The sequence below is a fragment of the Sminthopsis crassicaudata genome, chromosome X (assembly GCF_048593235.1).
Source record: "Sminthopsis crassicaudata isolate SCR6 chromosome X, ASM4859323v1, whole genome shotgun sequence".
NCBI classification, from domain to species: Eukaryota; Metazoa; Chordata; class Mammalia; order Dasyuromorphia; family Dasyuridae; genus Sminthopsis; species Sminthopsis crassicaudata.
This window is the reverse complement of record NC_133623.1, coordinates 79,662,755-79,682,378: the sequence shown is the minus strand read 5'-3', so window position 1 is coordinate 79,682,378 and position 19,624 is coordinate 79,662,755. Positions and strand designations below refer to the sequence as shown.

Here is a 19,624-nt window from a genome sequence, read left to right as displayed (position 1 = left end):
GAGAACTGACCTTTCCTGTTGAAACTCCAGATTCTCTTCAGCTGGTAAGTCGTGCTTCCAGTCCTTGTGGTATCTATCAGTCCTGAGCTAATTTTGAGACTTAATTTATCTAATTGGTTGTGAGGGAGTGAGGACGTTCACTGAGTAGTGTGTTTCTTCTCCGCCATCTTGGCTCCGCCCCCCGAGGATCTTATGTGGAAATATTTTTTAAAAAATATTATTCACTTCCTGTCTTGCAGTTAAAAATCCTTGAGATTGTTATTTTAATTTCAGATAATCATTTTGATGAAATTAATAGTTGCTTAATGAAACTTAGGCTCCATTCTATAAGAAGTCATATCTGCATGATATGCAATACTTCTATGGAATAAAGAATTCTCCTGCTTTGAATAGCTTAATGACCATGATAAATTGCCCCGGAAAGTACAGTTTCTTGTTTAATCAATGTCAGTCAGCTGATTCAAATTAAATGTTTACTTAGGCCCTTAATTTATAGCTCATTAAGAAAACACACCTGATTGAATTGACAAGGTATCTATCATATAATGTGATTGACAGCCTACATGATAGATTTACTTAGGTCCATAGCTACAAATACTTGTTTTTGAATCTAGCTTAGATCCTTTTCAGTCTTTCTTTTAGTTTCTGTGAGCATGAATTTGGGGCTTAAGGATTTTCTCCTTAAGATTTCTAGATTGGGACATTTCAATTATGATCACGAGAAGGATTACTGAATCAAGTATCCTGCCTTGACAATCAACATGTTCTGTTCAATGAAGTCTTCCTGATGAATCACATGCCAAACCTGTGTCTCTTCTGCCAGGAAGTGTGCAGTATGAAGCTGCTCTGGCAACCCAAGAGCATTGTGTGTGTATGTTTGTGTGTGCTTTTGAAAAACACACCTATTTCTTTCACTTTTTCAAGAACACTGCAGAAATCATTAGGTTAATATACTTATGATATCTGCAGTGAGTACATAAATAGGGCTAACTAGGCAATGGAAGTTTTATTACAATTAATCTGATCATTCGCAACTATATAGGTGGATATTAATTTGCAGTTACTAGTTAAATTTATTATTAGCTTTTCATTGACAGCAACATATAAATATTGCCATTTTCTAACTTTGCATTTTTATTCTAAATTATATGTTTTGGCAGCCAAATGTAGATCTTTTTGTTAAAAGTGAAATTTTCTATATTATAGTAAATATTACATAATTGTTGAAATATTTTGTTGATTTTTTTTAAACTGAGTAAAGTTGCAAATTATATATGTCTAATTCCAATATCCCAATGCCACAATTATATATAGTTAGTTGAGGAAAAAATAAATACTTTGTTGTTCTTGAATAATTTCAGAAAAATATTCAAAATCACATCCACAAAATACTAAAACTCTTATGTAAAGAAAGTAAACCTGTTGTAGCTGAGACTGTGTTTCCTATTTTATGAGTGTTTGACACAATTTAAATAGTTCCTGAACCCCAAAATACAGTCATATTTTAGAGTTCATTTTCTCAACTTATGTTTGTTATTTAAAAATCTAAAATTATATCTAAGAAACAAATCTCATAGATCTTAATGCTAGTCGAATAGTTAATGGCACAAGTAGGTATGAAGAAATATTTTCAATTAAATAAAATGATAAAATTTTTGGAATACATATGGTAGGATTAATATTCATACATATATGTATGTGTATATGCACATGCATTTCCAGCACAATTTAAATCAACTCTAAGGTATCGGTGAAGAAAATTTGGATATTCTTTAAATGATATTTGATTATTATTTAGAAAAATAGGCCTAGACCATGCACATTTAGACCTTCATTCCATGAAAACATTTTTAAAATAAATTGTCTTAAGATAAATATTCATCATTTTCAAAAACTTCTTTGCTTATACTGAGTTTGGCAAATTTCTATACTGATTTCCCTACTGACTATATCAGAGGTTTTGCATATGCTAAGCACATAATAAATAGTTGTCAAATGTTGAGAAGTTTTCATCTTTGAATTATAGAATCTTAATTTTGAATAACAACTTATCTAGTTCAATCATTATAAGGATCAAAGCACAAATAGCATTTTCCTCCAGTGAGAGTTAAAGTTGTTCTATCCTAAGTAAATGTCTGTAAAAATTGTGGGCAATAAGATTGATTAGGTGCCAGCAAAAGTCAGGCTTACATTTTTTATAGAAAATCTGACCTCATAAAGACTGTGGACTCTATATCTCTTCCTTTAAAATCTCAAAAAATGAGTGGTAAGGGAAATATAGATGGTGTAATTGTCATGATATTAATGGAATAAGAGATTCATTTGTTTCTCTGTTCATACATTTTTATGTATAGAACCAGTTATAGCGAGGCGAAATTGTTATTTAAAAGGACTAGAATCATATTTGTATTTTGGTGTACACGTCTCCTCCCCTGAATTGAGAGCTACTATGCTATAGTGAACTAAGGCTTATCCTTGGAATCAGGACAATTGGTTCCAGGTCTCACCTCTGACAAACACAAACTTTGTGATTTAGGAACAAGTGATAGCTCTTCAGTGCCCCAGATATCTATAACAATAAGACACAAATAATTGCTGATTCACCTAATTTAAAGGAGGTTTCTATTCTAGGATGTTTTTATACATAAAAAAACATTGTTTGGACCAAAAATAATTTTAAAAAATATTTTCCCTGAATGCACTTCAGCTTTTGCTTTTTAAAAATGTGCATAATTATTCCTTCCCCTTTCATAGCTCCCAGAATGCAAAAGATGCAATAAATCAGATTCCCCAATTATCTACTCTGATTTCTTGAAGTATGTTATGTACTTTGGGAAGCTATTTTAAGCTTAGTCAGTTTTCTAGATTGCTAACTTTTTATTGGTCAGTTATTTCTACTGTGTTCAATTCTTTGTGACATTATTTGGATTTTTCTTGGCAAATATACTGTGGCTAGCCATTTCTTTCCCTGTCTCATTTTACACATGAGGAACTGAAGCAAAATAGTTTAAGTGACTTGCCCAGAGTCACACAGGTCTAATAAATGTATGAAACCAGATTTGAACTCAGATCTTCCTTATCTAGGCCACACATTCTCTCTAACTGTTCCCAAAACTGCTAACATCCTGAAATAATTAAATGTAACTTCCAATGGGGTTTACTTCCAAGGAATAATCTTGATATATATAAAGGGCTTAAACTCATTTTTAGGAAACTATTGCTATATACAAAATATTGACTTGTTACATCTTAAGAGTGTGTATTTTCACTCTATAAATTTCAATTTAAGATTAAATAAGAAAATTTATATTTAATAATACTTCAGGGTTATTTCCCCATAGGATCAAAGATTCAAAACTAGAAAGGACCTTAAAGGTCATCAAATCCAAACCCATAATTTTAAAGTTGAAGCAGCTAAGGCCCAAAGAAGTTAAGTAACTTGCTTAAGCATCATACACCTTGTAAGAATCTGAAGTACTGTTTGAACCCAGCCTTCCTTATCCCCAAACCAGTACTCTCTCTGCTACACACAGCGTCACATTATGCAACACAGCTTTTTCCCCATTCCTTGTCCATTCTCTTTTTTTCTACCAGGATGTCATTTAAGACAAATCCTCGAATACAACATTTTTATATTATGCATTTATGTTACCATATGTGAAAATTTTCACATATTAGACAAGACTACTGGAAATATTTGGGTTTTTTTAAGTGAAACTGTTAAGATGTTTTCCATTTTTGTTCCATTCAATGTCAAAAAAAGTTACCAATTATATTATATACATTTGGGGGTTATTAAAATTTGCTAGGATATTTAATTACATTTTAATATAAGCATTTAAATATATCTTTCTCTTTTTTTCTTTTGACATTAAAAAAGGATTTTTCTAATTTTCTATTTATAGTTACTCTCTATTAGTAAAGTCAGAGAGTAAAAGTTTAAAATCCACTTGTAAATATCTTTGTGAATAAAGACTGCAGTTTTTTTGTGACGTAGGCATATTTCCTCTTTTTTCCCCTCTTGTTTTATTAGTGAATGACAGAATATCTGTCTGCTTCTATGATTTTGATACCTTAACTGCAGTTTCAAAGTTATCATCCCTAGTGAGATATGGTGTGATGTGTGTGTATGTGTGTGTGTACATGTGCTTATGTATTTATAGACTGTTAACTGTGTATTTTCATAGGAGCAAGTGTTTCTCTTTTTTTCTCATATTAAGACTTGTATGGTAACCCTACAAAAGAAGGATGTGTTTTTCAGTTTAGAAAAGCTAAAAAATGCAAGATACTTTTTTCCCATATTTTAAAATCCTATTGCTACAAAGTACAGAGACAGTAGCTTTTGTTTCAATCAGAAGCATTATTCTCACTTTGAATATCTTATAGCTTACATATTTTGCAGTAGTGCCAGTTCCTGTTGGTATTAACTTAAATTTCATAATAAGGCTACAACTATATTTTGCCTCTTCCCATTCTCTTTTTTCTTTTTTCTGTGTTTATCTTTTTGATGATTATTTAATTATTTCTTTTTGGCTTTGACTGGCACAATGTATTTCCAGAGTACTGAGCAAACCATACTCTCTCCTTTTTAAAGCATGGCTCATTAGAAAGTAATCATTTGGGGCAGCTAGGTGGCGCAGTGGATAGAGCACCAGCCTTGAATTCAGGAGGACCCAAGTTCAAATGTGGTCTCAGACACTTAACACTGCCTAGCTGTGTGACCCTGGGCAAGTCACTTAACCCCAGCCTCAGGGAAAAAAAAAGGAATCAGAAAGTGATCATCTGAAGTGCCCCATAGCACTGCATTCTTTTGATACTTAGGGAGAAGATGATAATTCCTAGGCTTATTTTAAAAATATATTTCTACATATGATTTTTAACTTTATAATCTGGACCTATATCCTTCAAGTATTACTTTATTTGGCAATACTATTTATATCTAACAGTTCCTCCAAATCTTCACAGTAAAATGTTACAGGATGTTTTTTAATCATCATAAAATAAATGTGTTGGTATACACAGCATTCTCCTGGATATATATGTGTGCGTGTGTGTGTGTATGTGTGCATGCATGTGTGTGTGTGTGTGTGCGTGTGTGTACCAGAAAAATAATTCTTTCTTAATGATATTTTCTTTGACTCTCCCTTGCACTGAAATGTATGTTCACTTGAATATTATAGAAATTTGACTATTAGATATATTTTTCCCACATGTAATTTTCATGTGCTTATTGTATAAAATGAGGATATATATTATTGTAGAAACAGAATGTGACTAAAATTTGGAAATGGAAAACTGTACCTTGAGTAAAAATAATGTCAGACTGATTTTTATCCTTCAAAAAAACTTGTGATTTTAGGTACAAACAATAATGAATGTTAATTGTGTGGGTTTTCTTGTATTCTAGGTTCTATGAATATAAAGGAGAGAAATTGGCAAATGAAAATTAATAAGTACAAACAGGTAGCAGGATCAGACTCCAGACTGGAATAAGATTAGCATTTGAGGGCAAGGCATTTTTCTTTTTAATAGTAAAAAATAATCAATGTCTAGTGTGGAATTAAGTCTTTTACATAGTTCAAGACAGATTATTCAGAACATACGTTGAGTTCAAATGGAATTGATGATGTTTCTAAGTTCTGTCACACATAACATACTGTTTTTCAGCATTTAGGGATTTAGAAGCATTAATTGCATCTTACCTTATTCAGAAAAACTCCATTTTGGTATAGGAATATAATCTATAGTAGTGAATGATTTCAATATATACTGAATCATCAAATCTTTTGGAAATCCTTGATTTTTATGCAGTTAATATGCTCAGAATTCATTTTGCATTATCTTTCTGTAATTTTCCTATATGCAGAATTTTAAAAACATAATAATCTTCACATTGATTTTTACTTAATTTTGAGTTAAATAATCAAAGAAAGAAAAAATCTTCCCCATATAATAGGTCATGCACTGAAAGCAATTGAGAGGATTTACAGCAACATTAGATTGCAATGCAAGATATTACATATTAATAAAATAGTGACATTTTGTGGTGCTTTTATTTTGAAAATACTTTTATATTTATTACATTATCTTCATAATTTTATAGGATGCATTGGATCTTTGATTTTGTTGGCATAGGATACGTCCAATTTTACCTAGTAAGACCAAATTCTGTTTACAATTTCCAGTCTTAAAGATCTGCCTAACATGCAGGTTAAAGGCCTTGCCCAGGAGTCACTCCTAGCTAGCATACTTTAGAGGATGACTTGAACTCATTTTTCCTGGCTCTGAGGCGAATAATAATCCACATATTACTTTGTGGATAGGCAAATGACTACCTGAAAGTCAAATACAGCCAGCTTTTATTTTTGTATGACTTTTGAACTAAGAATGGTTTTTACACAATAAACCTTTTTATTTACAAATGTAGCTCCCAGGCCATTTGAAAACAGACTGAATTATACCTTGCTGCTTCTTATCTGTATGATACATTCAATTGTTAAATGTATTCATGAAAATTGCACATGTTTAACATGTGTTGAATTACTTGCCAACTAGGGGATGGGGTGGGAAGAAGGGAGGAAAATTTTAGAACACAAGGTTTTGCAAGGATGAATGTTGAAAATGATACATGCATATGTGTTGAAAATAAAAACCTTTAACAAAAAATAGATATTCATGGAATAAAGACATGATAGCACTACTAGGTGTATCAGCCCTAATAATAGGAGGAATTTTGCTGATCCTTTCCATTTAGGATTTCATGAAAGAACAGTGTTTCTAAATAATATTCAATGACTTGGAATCAGCAAAACTATGCCTTTCCGACTTACTGTTCTCATTTGTAAAATGGGAATAATGACAGGGCTATAAAAGGACCAAATAAGACTATATATTATAAATGCTTTGGAAAACTTAAAATGCTACATCAATGCTAGGTATTTTTATTTTATTTTACTAATAATTATCATGAACATTTTAGCTGTTATGCTTTATGATTTAGGATAAAATTTATTTGACCTATAGATTATAAATATGAGACATTAAGGGTTATAAAATTATATAATGTTGTTTTATATTAAAATCTTACTTGAATATTTTAATCATTAGAGATAATGTCAAGTTATTTCAATGGTGTAAGACTTAAGTAAAAATTTTGACAGGTCATACAAAGACTTCAAGTAGGGAAAGAACATTGGCTCAGAAGACAGTAGAATTGGATTCAAATCCTACCTCTAATGCTTCCTGCCTATATTATCTTGGGCATATCACTTAACTTCTTTGGGTCCCAGTTTCCTCTTCTGTGAAATTAGAAAATTAGAATAGATATCTCTTTACATCTTTTTAGAGACTCCAACCCTAAAAAGTATGTCCCTGGAAAAACTCCATATTTATCCTTGGAAGACCAGACATACAAAATTTAGAGAGGCTTATAATTAGAAAACTGATCACCTGTTAATATACGTTTTTGAGCCTTATTGTGGTTTTTTAAATTGGAAAGAATAAAATTATAAGTCTTATAAAGTATTATGAAAACATAAATATATGCATATGGTTATAGTTTTGCACATATATATGATATATAGTTAAATATTTATAATATATTTTATATTTACTCATCTATTATTCTAGCCCTATATGTTTGTATGCATATGTTGAATTTCCAACTCTGATGCTTAGCAGCCATTTAACTGTGGCATAGCTTAAGTGTCTAGGTGTTTTAAGCTCCCTGTACCATAAATGAGTAGTGTTCTACTTGGTGAAGATCATTTCCAAGACAAGAGTATCCTATGTTTATATCATCACAGATGCTTCATACATTCATAGACATGTATATAAGGATCATAGAATTTAAAGCCATGATGGACCTAAGAGAACATTTGGTCTAATTTTTTTTAAAAAAAAGGACATTAAGATATAGAACAGCTGAACTGTGGCAGAACTAGAATTCAAACTTGATTCATTTAACTCCAAAACAAGTTATCTTTCTGTTACAATATGCTTCTCCATTCGCTTTCATTTTTGAATGCCATTGCCATATTTTATTCTAAAATCCTTAAAGAGACAGATTTTTGAAGTGAAGAATAGTCTTGGGAAGGAAAAATTTGGTGATCATGGCTTTATCTTTCATTAATCTTTCCCCTCAAATGCAGATATGCTGCCTTTCAAGCACTGAATAACATGAGCATCAACATACACATTTCTGCAAGTAAAGATATTATAATTCTTCTAATCATATCCATAAATATAATAAAGAGAGCAAAAAAACATACATTAGGATTTGTACCTACCCAAAGGTCTTCAATACTATGAAACTGAAATACAAGCCCTAACAGAGTTTAGAAACCTAAGCAAAGCCAAACAACAATAACAAAAATCAGTCTCATGCATAAAATCAATTAGATCATAAGGAATACACCCTATTCATACCTTGTCTACAAGCAGTCATCAGCAAAAGGAAAAAGTCAGTCTTACTTGTGGAAGAGATTTTTTAATAATGGGGCATTTGGGGTTCTTTGAGATATTCCTGGTGTCCCATTTTCACTGTCTCTTTTGCTTTTGTATTCCTTTATATTTGCTTTCTTCTCATTATTTTGCCAATTGGTGGTCTCTATTAACTATTCTCAGTTTAATTGAAACAAGTTCTCAAGAAAAACTTTTAAGAAAAAATTGTATCATTATTTTGAGTACATCAGGTATTTTATGATTGAGGATGCAACGTGCACATTTTGCACAACGTCAGTTTTTAGGGAATAGCAACATCTACAAATACAACCCTTAAGGCGACATAGAGGTCCAACATTGGCTACTCCGAGGATATTTAGTACTTCTGCTAACTCCAATCTTTTTTCTGCATCTTACAAATGGAACAGAATGAACAAAGAAATAAATGTTCGCCAAATCTTGTTTCGACAGAAATTGTGTACCATTCTTGAAGTTCAGAAAATTTAAATTTAATAGAAACAAAAAGTACTACTTTCTGGTTCAATGAATGAATTAAGTATTCATTCAAAATATTGACTAATGCTTCACAAACACAAAGATGAAATAAAATATAGTCTCTGCCCTCAAGAAGTTTAAAATTCAATAGAAGATTTTATAACCTAGAATAATAGTAAACTACTATTATAACTTTTCAGTAGATGGCATAGGTAGACAGAATGCCAGACCTGGTGTCAGGAAGATATGAGTTCAAATACAACTTTGTACACTTACCAACTATGTGACCCCATCTGTAAAATAAGGATAATAGTAATACCTACCTCAAAGAATTGTTGTAAAGATTAAATTACATAATAACAAAGAGCTTAACACAGTACCTAGCACATAGTAAGCTCTATATATAGTTATTATCATTATTACTATTATTATTATTATTATTAAAATCATTTTGTAAGTATATTTAAAGGGTAATTTAATTAACCCAAGATGTGGTACTGACTAAAAATATGTTAAAGAAAAAATTTTCATAAATCTATAATGGATAATTATATCATAACCTATTTAAGTTAATGGGAATATTTATGTTGTTCTACAAGGAATATTTTAGTACTTCCACCAGAGACAAGAAACAGATGGACTGGAGTGTCTGATTTAGTATGGTATTTTATGCTCTATTTCTATTAAAGCCTTACGTAGGAATTTTCAGGATAGAATACATCATTTTGGATAGCAACTAGAAATATTTCACACGAAAGCACAACTTTCTTACATATCCTGCAAGAAGTAAAATAAAGAAGAACTTAATTAAGTAAATCATTTATGAAGTTTGGAGAATTGCATAGAAGAAATTCCTATGGCTTTGGGCTGAGAGAAGCAAACCAACAAGGGAGGTCACAACAATTTTGTAAAGTATTATGTAGTGTAATTTTAGTAGTATTGACCATCATAGCTTCCAATAGCTGTTTTCTAAAGTTTTATTATTTGCTACCTACAGAAATGAACAAGTGTCTCAGGTTCAATTGACCTAAAACCAACTCATGGTAACTTCCTCTTTCAGAATTAATAGGAAAAATAATTATAAGGTTAAGTTTAAATCATTAGCTCTTACTTACATGAACTGATGCTAAGTGAAAAGAACCAGGAGATCATTATATACTTAAACAACGATACTGTATGAGGATGGATTCTGATGGAAGTGGATATCTTCAACAAAGAGAAGATCTAATTCAGTTCCAATGGATCAATGATGGACAGAATTAGCTACACCTAGAGAAGGAACACTGGGAAATGAGTGTAAACTGTTTGCACTTTTGTTTTTCTTCCCAGGTTATTTTTACCTTCTGAATTCAATTTGCCCTGTGCAACAAGAGAATGGTTCGGTTCTGCACACATATATTGTATCTAAGATATACTATAGCATAATTAACATGTATAAGACTGCCTGCCATCTAGGGGAGGGGGTAGAGGGAGGAAATGGAAAAGTCGGAACAGAAGTAAGTGCAAGCAATAATGTAAAAAATTACCCATGCATATGTTCTGTCAATAAAAAGTTATAATAAAAAAATCATTAGCTCTTATAGTATTTTAGTTTGTTCTTTAATATTGCCCTACTATTACAATAATAAGAAAAGATCATATTTCCACATTACTTTTCAATTATAGGTGATAGAGAGAAAGTATGAAAGAAAGAAAGAAAAGAGAAAAAAAAGAAAAAAGAAAAAAAGATTGAGTGATGGACAGACTGAAGATTTTAAGTACTTTCTATATACCGAATAAGGTGATATTCTCTAAGGAAATAAATAACTATCTATTTAAAAGCCCTTTAAGAGCAAATCTTCTAATGGGAGAAGACATCATATAATAGGGAATTAGAAAGAGGTAGTACTCTAGAGTAAAGAAATGGGGAAATGGCATGAAGACTTAATTCCTCACCTTTAAGTTACAAAGGACTTTCACATATATCATTTAATTTAAACTTTTCAACTACCTTGTGAGGTAGATTTTTTAGGAGATTAAGGAAAAGAAGAGTGATCTAGAGCTATAATTTTGTTAGTTTAAGGAAGTCTCCATAAAGAAATTTGCTCTTTCAAGGTAGCTCAAGAAGGGCTTCCAAATTTAAAGCCTTGAGAAAGTTGCCCAGGGCAGTGAGTAAGTGAGTGAGTGAAAGTTGCTCAGGGTCCCCCATCTAGTCTGTTTCTCAAGTAGCTCTTCAACCTACTGGGTCTTCCTAATCCATCTCTCTATCTACCATAAGAAAGGAGAAAATGATATAAATCTTAGCTATTGGCTCTTTCTTGAGAACCATTATCACACCCTTCCCTCCCCACCACCCTAGAGTAGGTAATGTAAGAAATACTAGCCATATTTTACAGAAGAAAAAAAAGTTTCCCCAATATTTGCTGTGGTTAGGAGCTCAGTCAATATGCACACCCAATTCCCCTGACTCTAAGCCTTATGTTCTTTCTGGTATATAGTGCTGCACTTATGGATTTTTGAAAGGTAAGGAATAGTTATACTCTTCTATTTCTTCCATGTCTAATATCTTCTTGAAGCATTAAGAATTACTTGTGAAACAATTTTTTCTTCTTAAACATGTGTAAAATACAAATCAGTCTATTTTAAAGAATTAATATAATTGATAACTTACTTATTGCTTTGATGTTCACTAAATTTTCCCATTAAGAATTGAGAGTTGATATAAGTAAATCTTTAATTTTCTCATGCATTATTTTGAAAACATCACTAAATTATCACATTATTTACCTTAATGGAATAATACAAATCCTATCAATAATGGTTACAAATATAGTCAGGAAATCTAATTATTATTATTGATAGCAATAGAAAAAATGTGAACTTTTCTGTTATCAAATGTAACTACATCATATGGTGTAATATTCTTTTCTAAAATGTAATCTTCTCTTGTTGAGGTTTCCTTGGGGTCTCTGGCGGTAGCCTTAGTTTCAGTGAAATTTTATTTGGGCTGTGGCAATTCTTTGTACCACACCTAGTGAATAGGCCAAATCAGATATTATATTTATATATCCTGGATAATAAGTAAGAGCTAGAATAATTACATACAATTCATTCTGTTGAGTGGACTGAAAAGGAGTTCTGATTACTCTCTTTATAGTTAAGTCATGAGGGTATACAGCACAAATATTATGTTTGGATGCATCTGTAAAGATAGTTGGTCCTTCAAGACGAACTTTAGAAACTTTTTCTTCAAGAATCCATCGCCAATTATGTAACAGTCTGGTTATCTTTAATGGAGACCCGTGTGTAAGATTTGGAGTCGTGGCCAATAAAATTTGCTACTCTGGGATGGTTTCACAGCACACATTAACTTGTGCATTAGTATAAAAGGTGTATATCTTGTCAGGTCTTATCCCAGATAATTGTACTGCTCACTTAATGACCTTTAATAAAATCCTAGCCACAAGCACTGGGTAAGGAGTAAAGCTTTGTTCTGGTTGTGCTGGGAGGCTCACCCACTCTATCACACTGTCTCCTTGATGAAGGACTGCTGTGGGTGCCCCTTGTGTAGCAAAAACTGATATTTCCAAGGGTTTTTGAGTGACTCTTTCAACTACATTGTATAAAGCCAGTTCAACTTCTCTCAAAGCCTCTTGTGCTTCTTTTGTAAGCAGGTGTGGTGAATTTAAAGCACTGTCTCCCCTTAAAATATCATACAATGGTTGCAATTGATAGGTAGTCAAGCCTAACACTGGAAACATCCATTGGCTATCTCCTATCAATTTCTGAAAGTCATTTAAGGTGTTTAGCTTCTCTGTTCTTAAGGAGAGTTTTTGTACTGTGAGCACCTTAGGATATACTTCATATCCTAAATATTGAAAAGGAGCATGTCTTTGAATTTTTTCTGTAGCTATATGCAGTTTGTAGTACTTTAGTGTTTCCATTGTCTTTTGTAGACATGCTTCTAAAATTTGTTCCTCAGGTGCACATCCCAAAATATCATCCATGTAATGTAAGAATATTACTTTTGGAAATGCTTTTCTTACTGGAGCAAGAGCAGCTGCAACATACATTTGGCACATAGTAGGGCTGTTTTTCATTCCCTGTGGCAAAACTGTCCATTCATATCTTTTATAAGGCTCAGCCAAATTAACACTAGGCACTGAAAAAGCAAATCTTTTCATATCCTCCTTATCTAGAGGGATAGAATAGAAACAATCCTTAATGTCTATAACCCATAGAGGCCATTCTCTTGGCAACTGAGTAGGAGATGGAAGTCCAGGCTGAAGAGTTCCCAAAGTTTCCATCTGTTCATTTACTCTTCTTAGATTAGTCAACATCCTCCATTTTCCAGATTTCTTTTTCACCACAAATACTGGGGAATTCCAAGGACTTAGAGAAGGCCGCAAGAAGGACTTTACAGAAGGCTGTAAAATGTCTCTTTCCCACAGATTGATGGGGATTTTTCAACCACAAAAGGAATAAAAACTCCTGTTTCATTTTCAAATATCCATCTCAAAGGCCTAGCACTAACTTCTACTGCTATTGATCCTCCTACTCCAGACATGTAGGTGTCTGCCTTAATCTTTGGCACCTCTAACAACTATGATCTGCACCCGTGTCTACCAATCCTTCAAATGGTGTTCCATTTATATAGATAGTGAGCATAGGTCATTCAGCTGTCACAGCTGCTGTCCAATATATTCCTGGATTTTGTTCATTGGAGTCAGAATCTGGGCGACTGTCACCAGGTTGCTTATTAGGGGTACGTAACAATAAGCCTGATATTACTACTTTGTCTACCTGTGTTAGTGACTGGGATATTAGCTACACGTTCTCCCACATCAGTGCATAGATGAACACTGTTTTGTAGGCACTCTCAGAAGGTGAAATGGTCAAGCCTACTGTGCCTGGAGGCAAGGGATCCATAGACTGAACAGGAACAGATTTCACTTCTCCAGGGAATATCTCAGTAGTGTCTACTGCACACAACTCTATTTTTCCTAATTTCAATCCCTTTCTTCCATCTGATGTAACCTCAGCTGCCATCATGCCCAACCTGGGGGGCTGAATCTGGGCCCCACCTCTCATTTCCCTGGGTCAATCTACATTTGGAGGCCCAGTGGAAGCCCTTGTGACATTTTGGACATGGAGTTTTAAGTCTTCTCTCACCCTGTCTTCTCCCTCTATCTCCATATCTACATTGAGCTCTTAGATGTCCAACTTTTCCACACTGGAAACATCGACGAATTTCTCTAGAAGTCCCTTGCCAGGAAGGACCCTGTCTTTCCATGTTTATCATAGTCTGGGTGTAAAAAGCATTTGTTCCCACTGTAGCACAGCGTGTTATGATCTCCTCTAACGGAGCATCTTTGTCTAATCTCCATATAATTCTTTTGCAAATCTCATTGTCATTTTCCTTAGCCAGATGTCTGGTCATTATTTCTGTAGCTGCATTTTCTCCAATAGTTCTTTTGACAGCAGTTTGCAAATGTCCCACAAAATTTGCAAAAGGTTCATTGGGACCTTGCTCTATTTTAGTGAAAGCCTCTCCCCGATCTTTCTGTCCAGGGAGGGAACTCCAAGCTTTTATTGCAGCCTTAGAAATTTGCTCACACACTGTCATGGGATAATTAATCTGTTCTGAATTCTCTCCATACTGACCTTCACCAGTTAATTGCTCAAAAGTGAATTGTGTGTTAACTCCTGTTTCCAAATTGCATCTGACTTGGATCTTACATAATTCATGAAACTCCACAAGCCACAACAGATTTTCTCCAGGTTCTAAACATGTCCTTGCTATGGATTTCCAATCATTCGGGGTTAGGACTTCATAAGACAAACCATCTAGTAACATTTTAACATAAGCTGATGTAGCCCCATAAAGGGTACAACCTTTGTTCAAATCTTTAATTTTATTCAAATCTAAAGGTGCATATCTTCTCCTTTTTTGGCCTACAGAGTCAATCTCTTCAATCACAGGATATGCATGTGTAAAATCACTTATATCCTGTCCTTCTCTCTTAGCTTTAACCAATGCTTTTTCTAATCTTGTCATAGGCTGCTAGGCTGCTTCACAGGAGATTCTGTTTGTGTCACTGTCTCTTCCCCTCCTCCTTCTTGCTCCATCCCTGAAGGGTTAATTGAGGGAGGAGATGGGAAATGCTCCTGTTGTTCAGAATTGTACTTAACTCCATTGTTATCTGATTCATCCTCTTCACCTAGTTCAGTTGGATCCTCCCCCTCTGGCTCTTTCTTCTTTTCCTTTAGTCTAACCATTTTTAAAGCCACTTGGATTAAATTGTAGGTATGAAGTGTATCTTTGGAAATTGAGTTTGGTCTGGAATTGTAGTGCTCACCTAATTGCTCTCCTACTAATTCCCATTCATCTAGATCCAATTCTTTTTCCAGAGAAAAACAAGGACATATGACCTGCACAGTTTTTAAAAGTTCAATGATCTCCTCCAAAATTATAATCAATCCTTGGCTTTTCATAACTTTGACAATGCTCTCTAAACATTTTCCTTGAACAGAAACAGAAGGCTGTTTTCTTAACATTTGCCCCATTTCACTGAAATTTTACTTTAGCTCTTTAACAAAGTTTCCTTTTTACTCATGCTTATTTCTGTGTCAGAGAGACTTTTCCACTGAGATCTGGATCTGAGGCTTTTCCACTGGAATCAAGATCATGTCGGTCCCTGTTCGAGTGCCAAATTGTAAAGGTCCAGGCTAGCTCCTCTGAAGGGCTCAGAATAAGTCCTTGTGAGGATAAGCAAAAGTTTTGGCCCCAAGTTGGGCACCAAAATGTAATGTTCTGATTGTCTCTCAATTGTAATCCTTCTCTGAAAGAAGGATTCTTTTCTCTGTGAATCTTTTCCTCTGTGAGCAGGTTTCTTGAGAGGCTTCTGGAGCCTTCCCCTCCAAACGTGTGGGATTGCTGGACTTTTGAATCCATGAGACATCTTCTCTTTGACTTAATCCAGACTGCCGTCCCAACTCAATGTTCCCGTCTAGACTGTCCTTCAGACTCAATGTTGCCTTTTTTTATCCTCGCAGAGAATGGGCTTGTGAGAACTCAGGGGCTTGTGCGAAATACTTCAGCCAATGAACTTGCTCCTTTCAAAGGTGTAAACTCCTTTAAATATGTAAACTCCTTTTCAGAAGTCTAAAGGTGTAAACTCCTTTTAAAGGTTTGAACTAAAGGTGTGAACCTGGATTGATGAATATGCATTATGAACTAAGTCTCTATATACTCATCTGTTGGAAGAGAAGCCTGATATAGTGCAATGGGATTCAAAAGGGGAACAAAGTTTTGAAATGTCAGCCCCTGTATTACTTTTGCCATCATTAAAAAAAGCTTTTCATTTATATGTAAATACAGTAAACAGGGTGGCTTTAGGAGTATTAGAACAATTAAGGGAGGGCAGCCACAGCACTTTTGGTAGAAGAAAGTTGGAAGAAACTACCTTTGGGGGTAGTTCAATAGTGAGTGTCCTGCACCAGGTTCAATCAATTCTGAATCAAAGGGCCGGGAGGTGGCTAACTGATTCAAGGATTTTAAAATATGAAGCAATTTTATTGGAAAGAGATGATTTGGCACTCTCACCAGACCATAACTTTAATCCAGCCATGTTCTTACCTGCTTCCCCTGGGGAACATGTGCCCCTTGAACATGATTGTCCAAATGTGATGGATTACCAAACTAAGATTAGGGAAGATTTGCAGAAGGTCCCTTTGTTGAAAGGCACTGAATAGTTCATAGATGGTTCCTCATGAATAGTTAAAGGGAAAAGGAAAAATGGATATGCTATTGTTAATGGGGAAGACTTGACTCTGGTTCAAGCTGGATCCTTGCCAAAAGAGTGGTCAGCTCAAAATTTGTGAATTATATGCAGTAAATCAAGCCCTAAAATTGCTTGAAGGAAAGAATGTAACCATATACACGGATTCAAAATATGCTTGGGGAATTGTTCATATATTTGGGAAATATGGGAAGAAAGGGGAATGGTAAACAGTAAAGGAAAGGGATTGGCACACAGGGCATTGGTCACTGAAATTTTGACTAATCTTATGTTGCCTAAGAATGCTGCAGTGATTCATGTGCAGGGGCACCAAAGAGGAGATTCATTTGAGATAAGGAGAAACTGCTTTGCAGATGAGGAAGCAAAGCGGCCTGGAGGAGAGGAATCTGTAAGTACAGAGGAGATGATGGTGCTAATTCTGGCATCTCTGCCTCCAATCCTCCACCTTCCCTTACCCCAGAAGAGAAGCAGGAAACCCAAAGCCTTGGCGCTCAGGAGGATAAAGAGGGCACTGGCTCCTCCCTGACGGCAGAGAGGTACTGACCACAGCAGGCATGAGACATGTACCCCAACATTTACATCAGGGCAGTCTTTGGGGTGTCCATGGCCTGTGTGATGTGGTGCTAAGTTTGTGGCACTGGCTTGTACACAACAGCAGGCAACTGGTCAGCGGGTGTCCTGTTTGTCAGAGGATGAATAGGGCGGCCCAATGGCAAATTCAAAAAGGAGAAAGACCCCTTTCCAAAAGCATACAGGTGGCCTTTACTAAGCTGCCATCAGTGGGGTGTCTCAAATATCTGCTGGTCGTAGTGGACCATCTGACCTCATGGGTGGAGGCCTTTCCCCTTGCCTGGACAACTGCCTCAGCAGTCGTAAAAGTATCCTTGAGCATATCATTCCGGGGTATGGGATGATGGAGCAGGTAGATTCAGATCAAGGCACCTGTTTCATGGCTAAGATCCTCTGATCTGTGGCTTAAGCTCTAGAAATATCATGGGATTTACACATCCCATGGCATCCGCCTTCATCATGTAAAGTGGAAAGGATGGATGAGGAAATTAAACAGCAACTGACTAAATTGGACTTAGAGACACAATTGCCCTGGACCAAGTGCCTTCCCCTTGCCTTATTAAGAATTAGAACAAAACCCCGAAGGGATGTGGGATTATCACCTTATGAATTATTGTATGGTCACCCTTATCTAAAAGGGATTCAAAATTCCTCCTTGGATCCAATGTTTGAGACCAAGGATTTGTTTTTAGGAAAATATGTCATGTCTTTATCGCAACATCTAAAAACTTTACACCTAAAAGGGCTTATTGCTCAGACTCCTCCCTTAAGATTCACAGTGCACAAGTTCTAGCTCGGAGACGGGGTCCTGGTCCGGACATGGAAGGAGGACAAGCTGACCCTGAGCTGGAAAGGACCGTTCCGGATCCTGTTGACTTCAGATACGGCAATACATACGCACCAAAGAGAAAGGTTGGACACATCACACTCGAGTCAAAGGTCCCGTGGATGCGCCAAAGAAGTGGGCAGTAGAGACTGATCCAGGAACATTGAAAGTGTGGCTGAGCAAAGACTGATGAATTGTGCATATCAAATCTTTTTGACTTGTCTCATTTGGGGAACGGTCTTGGAACTTTTCTCATTTTTACTAAATATTACAATTTGTTGAACTGTATCGTTAGGAATTAGGGGAATTATATACTAGTAGGGAGAATGGGGTGTGAACCAAACTCAAAGGGTTGGAGACTGTGCCGTGTATATGCATGCATGATTTTATGTGGGTACACCCTTTGTGCTGGCACCTCGGGAGCAGTGGGGTATGAAAATACCTTTCAAACCCTGATCCAAACAATAGCCACAAGCTTTAAATTGACTGACTGTTGGATATGTGGGGGACCTGATCAACTTACACAGTGGCCCTGGGTTCCTGTTCCCCCGTCTCTGGCCTGGAGCTCGAGCAGCAGGTCCGTAATACACAATGGAACAGGTTTCTAGTCAGCAGAAGAAAAGCATCCCTGGACCCCGACCAGTGCAGTTTTAGGGAGCTATTGCCCACATCAGACTGGCACAGGGCCATGGATGGGAGCAAGTGAATGCACATGGACATTTACTCGCAGGTCAGAGAAGGGAGCTATCATAGACTACAGTAGGTATGTGAATAGATGGAATCCAACCAGCATAACTGGTTATGACGGAGCAGTGATTCGCTGTATCCAACGTTCTCATAGTAGTGAGGGGTGTGCGAGGAAAATGGCACCTGCCTGTTTAATCCCTGATCGAGAGGGACCCCAGATATGGACATGTTTAACCTTGAATAGCATAGCACCAGGTTCCCCTTACACTGCAGTGGAATGGAAGTGGGAGAATAGAGAAGGCACTGTCAGGAAAATGTTTAATAGTTTCTGGAGCGTCAGGATCCAACTGGGGAAAACGGTTGCACCTGCCAATGGGTGGCTGAAAGTCATCTTTGGAGATGTGATTCTAATACGGGAGGAGGGCCCTTAGGTCCCTGGGATGTCAGGTATTTTCCACCTTCAAGTGGACCCTTCATATTTTAGTATGAAAATAATCCTGCCCTGAAGGGGCATCATTGGATCTGTGGTCAGACAGCTTATACCCATTTACCCAAAAATGGGGCTGGGGTTTGTTATATAAGTATAATTAGACCTAAATTTTTCTTTCTCTCATCAAGCGTTGGCAGGTAATTGGGGATACGGTTATACAAAGATTTGGAAAGGGAAACATGAAGTGTGGACCACTCCCTAACCAGCAATGATTCTTCTTTGACCCAGACAAATGATGTCAATGGGTGGGGAGATGCCTGGCCTCCAGAGAGAAGTATAAAAGAATATGGACCGGCAACCTGGGCCCAGGATGGTAGTTGTGGCGGGGGGGGG

General features: G+C 35.7%; 1 protein-coding gene across 3 annotated transcripts in view; it reads right to left on the bottom strand.

Moving 5' to 3' along the window:
- CHIC1 (cysteine rich hydrophobic domain 1) overlaps positions 1–19,624 on the bottom strand; it is a 138,149-nt gene that overhangs the window by 35,746 nt on the left and 82,779 nt on the right. For 2 of the 3 annotated variants that reach the window (XM_074278342.1, XM_074278344.1), the window contains one exon: positions 1,329–8,052. The exons of the other annotated variant lie outside the window; for it this stretch is intronic. In XM_074278342.1, coding sequence (XP_074134443.1) covers positions 8,014–8,052 — 39 coding nt within the window. In that variant the 3' untranslated portion in view covers positions 1,329–8,013. Of the gene's footprint in view, positions 1–1,328; positions 8,053–19,624 lie in introns of those variants that run through there. 3 annotated transcript variants of the gene reach the window in all.